Source organism: Drosophila miranda, chromosome XR, assembly GCF_003369915.1.
Source record: "Drosophila miranda strain MSH22 chromosome XR, D.miranda_PacBio2.1, whole genome shotgun sequence".
Classification (NCBI taxonomy): domain Eukaryota; kingdom Metazoa; phylum Arthropoda; class Insecta; order Diptera; family Drosophilidae; genus Drosophila; species Drosophila miranda.
The window spans coordinates 32,206,504-32,210,615 of NC_046674.1; the positions used below are offsets into that span (position 1 = coordinate 32,206,504).

General features: G+C 38.6%; 1 protein-coding gene across 1 annotated transcript; it reads right to left on the bottom strand.

Annotated features, from left to right (window-relative positions):
- Nucleotides 1-590: 590 nt before the first annotated feature.
- On the bottom strand, nucleotides 591-3,336 carry LOC117186550. The gene is made up of 2 exons (XM_033387475.1): nucleotides 2,993-3,336; nucleotides 591-1,773 (listed from the first exon to the last, which is right to left on the bottom strand). The coding sequence occupies exons 1-2, from the start codon at nucleotides 3,123-3,125 to the stop codon at nucleotides 1,247-1,249; spliced, it is 660 nt and encodes a 219-aa protein (XP_033243366.1). The 5' UTR covers nucleotides 3,126-3,336; the 3' UTR covers nucleotides 591-1,246.
- Between the last annotated feature and the right edge of the window lie 776 nt (nucleotides 3,337-4,112).

Genomic DNA, 4,112 nt, shown 5'->3' on the forward strand with positions numbered 1-4,112 from the left:
TGCTGGGCCTCCGCACGTGCTTCAAGGAGGACATTAAGGCATCAGCAGCAGAGATGCTATATGGGTGTACGTTACGTCTTCCCAACGAATTCTTTTACGAAGTGGATGTGCCGTCGGAACCACTCGACTTTGCAGGCCAGTTCAGGAGAAGAATGCAGGTGGTGAGGCCAAATCCAGCTTCGCATCACAATTGTTCTCATGTCTTTGTCCGGACTGATGCTGTAAAAAAACCCTTGGAGCCGCCGTACGCAGGACCATAACCGATTGTATCCAAGTCATCAGACCGGGTGTTCACTATCCGCATCCGAAAAGAGACAGCTATTTCAATCGACAGGCTCAAGCCAGCATTTATGGCGAATTCCGAGACCAGCTCTTCTGACGATCAGCTATCAAATGTCCCATTACGGACATATGAGAAGAAAAGACAAAACTGAAGATTTGTAACTTTTCTAGGGGGAGTACTGTGGCAGCCCGGATCGCAGCCCCTCAGCAACACTGATCTTAGGGCTCGCGCACACTATAGCTGAAAGCGGAGCTGAAAGCGGAGCTGAAAGCGGAGCTGAAAGCTCACTTGATCTGAGAGCTTTTCTCAGGCAGAATCAGCTTGCAGGTGCGTACATTGTCGGCTGATCTGATTGCTGAAAGCTGAAAGCCATAGACTCTCTCTCTCTTTAAACGTTACCAAAATGTTGTCGTCGCGCGTGCGTAAATTGTTGCTGTGCGAAAATGTGCAAATGAAAAAACTATTAAATGAAAGGAAAATACGCAGAGAGATTTGGGTGCACGAAATTTTTCGGAATCGCCCGGTACTTGGGGAATTTCACCATATGTATGAGCAGCTTCGAACGTTCCCAATAAAATTTGCCGAATACGCAAGAATGCAGGTGGAGACCTTTGACTATATTTTAAATAAAATTGAATCGCGAATTCAAAAGCAGCAGACATTCCTTCGAGAACCAATTGGACCCAAAGAAAGACTTTTTGTTACATTGCGGTTCGTAAAGGAAGCTTTTTTATTTTTATTGTTTATTTTTCGTTATGTGTATGTATATATATATGTATATGTGTATGTATGCAATTAGATGTATGTATGTGTAATTAGACTATGTATGAAGGTATAATGTATGAAAAGTGTGTAAGGTGTGTAACATAAAAATAATAACAAAAATAAATAATAAAAAATAATAATAAATAAAGAAAGAAAGAAATGACTAACAAAATATATAAATTATGAAAATAAATAAAATTAATCTTCCTCCAAATATTTGAGGACGACATTTTGAATGTCTGTCCTCATCCGTAGTTTTTGGCTTGCTGACAGGGAGCTCGGCAGCAAAGGTATTAAACTTTTGAAAAATAATAAATCGTCTGAGTCTTTGTTATTTGTATTATTTTCAATGTCCATTTCCAAGAGTTTTAATTTTTTATGTTCGATTTCTATTAGTTCGTTGTCCATGTCTTTTTGTCGTTTGTTATGTCGTTTGGACGGTCCTGGCTTTTCGATGTCATCTTTTGTCAAGGCAATTTCAGTGTCGTACAGTTCAGCACTATATGGCATTGATGTGTCGTCCATTAGTTCGATGTATGTGCCTCCTATATTTCCGTCGGTTTCTCCACCGAAATCATCCCTCAAAAAGTGCATTAAATTAAAATATTTAAATTTGGAAACGTGAGGCTCTGCTGCTGCTGCTCCTGATGCGGGTCTTGGCACATTTCGCTGGGCCTTGCGGTATTCGTCTTTTAAATACTTAAACTTTTTTTTGCACTGCTCCGCTGAAAATAAAAATATGAAATGTTTCAGATATTTGTCGACTGGTATTTCGATGAGAGCACTTGCATTCAGCTTTCGAATAGCGGAAAGCACTTTGCGGAAAATAATTCCAGAAACATGCTCAGCGGTTTGGGAAGAATTAAATTCGACTCACATGATCCCACCAGACTGTACAGAGTACAAAAAAATCGCGCATGACTTTTAAGAAAAGTCAAGATTTCCCAATTGCATTGGGGCTATTGATGGCAAACATTGCCGAATAAAATGCCCAAAAAATTCTGGCTCGGATTATTTTAATTATAAAAAAATTTTCTCAATTGTTCTTCAAGGCGTTGCCGATTCTAACTGTAAATTTATTTTTATTGAGTTGGGGTTTAAAGGTAGCCAAAGTGATGGAGGAATATTTGCTGCATCAAGATTACAGCAGGCCATCATTCGAAATGAATTGGACATTCCTTCGGAAGAAGTATTGCCAAATTCAGATATAAAAGCTCCCTTTGTTTTTATTGGAGATGAAGCATATCCGTTAACTAAATATCTAATGAGGCCCTACCCAAGACGTTCATTAACTGAACCACGATCTGTTTTTAATAAAAGACTTTCCTCTGCCCGGCGTTGTGTCGAATGCGCATTTGGCATTTTAACAGAAAAGTGGCGCTTGATGAAAAGAGAAATAGATGTCACTCCAAAAACGGCCATTATTTTAATAAAAGCAATGTGCCTTCTACACAATATAATAATTGATGTTGAAAACATTTACGATTATTTTTATACTTTTGAGGGCGAGACTTCAACTTACAACTCAAACAAAGACCTTTCCAAAAACAATAATAGGTCAAAAAATGAAGCTAAAGAGATTAGGGAATCATTATTGTCATTTTTCCTAAATAAAACATAAATCTCATGTTATTATTATTATTTTGTATAATTTTTATTATTATTATTAATAACACTTCTATTTCACACTATTATTGTAAACTTTACTTTATAAAAATGTATCATATATATCATATATAATATCATACGTAAATAAAAAGAACTCAAATACATTTTGCCCCACTGTCTATTCTTCTTTTCTTCTTGCTCATCTTTTTCTCTCCTCAATTAGACGTTTGCATGCATATGTACATACATATACATACATATGTACATATGCATATACATACATATGTATGTACATGCAGATAAATGCACATAAAAAAGGTCAATAATAAAACTTACCTGGTTTTCCCAATTTATTTGCGATCGCCTGCCAGGTTTTTTCGAAAATCAAACGATTCGAATAATTTTTATCACGCTTGTTCCATAAGACCGGGTTCACCGCAATTTCACTCAATAACATTTCACAGTCCATTTTCGTTCAGTACTGAAATCAGCAATCAGCTTGCTGAAAAAACAAACATGCTTGATCGATCAAACTAAGCTGAGCTGATTTTAGAAAGCTTTTTCAGCTTTCAGCTCAGTTCAGTCTGCAATGTGCGCACTTGCACCGGTGCAGTGTGTTTGTTTTTTCAGAGCTTATAAATCAGCTATCAGCTCTGCTTTCAGCTCCGCTTTCAGCTATAGTGTGCGCGAGCCCTTAGGGCTTAATGTACGAGCAGTTATTTGCGACCAGGGCTCAAATAATGGAGCTGTTTTCAGAAGACTGGGAGTCGACATTAAGAACCCCAGCTTGTGTGTTGTACTAACACATGCAAAGATGTTCTCTCTGCGTTCTCTCTCATGATGACGCGTCAGTACTTTGGGGTACTGAGCGCGCTAGCCAGTGTGTGACGCTTTCGTGGTATGAACTGGCACATCTATATACTGTATGGTTAGTGGTTATGTGTAGAGCGGAAAGGTTGCAATAGGATGTGTTCCCAAAGGTGTATGTGACAAAGCAGATTGCAAATTACGGATGTCATCCTTTTCTACGTGGCAGACGGATTCAAAGTTGAGCGATCAGGAATCTTAGTGAACCTGAGAAAAAGAGTTTCGAGAAATTGCATCAGGAATCTGTGTGAGCCTGTCTATATATGTACATACAAAGAGCTTGTGTGTATATGTAACTGCAAAAGGAATTGCCTGTGCGTGCAGCTGACAAAGCCATTGAGTGACAAGCATATTAAGGAAAATGGTGAAAATAGCGAAACTTAAGTGGGACCAGTTAAGGCTCCTGATACGAGAAAGGAACTTGGCGCTTTCTGGGTCTAGAGCCGAATTAATACAACGACTAATAGAGTTTGAAAAATCTGAAGACGTAGAGATGCCGAAAGGAGCTGCGATTTCACATATATGTATGTCGGAGCATGAAGACTCTGATGCGGCACATCGTTCCCTTGATTCTCATCCGCCATCTTGA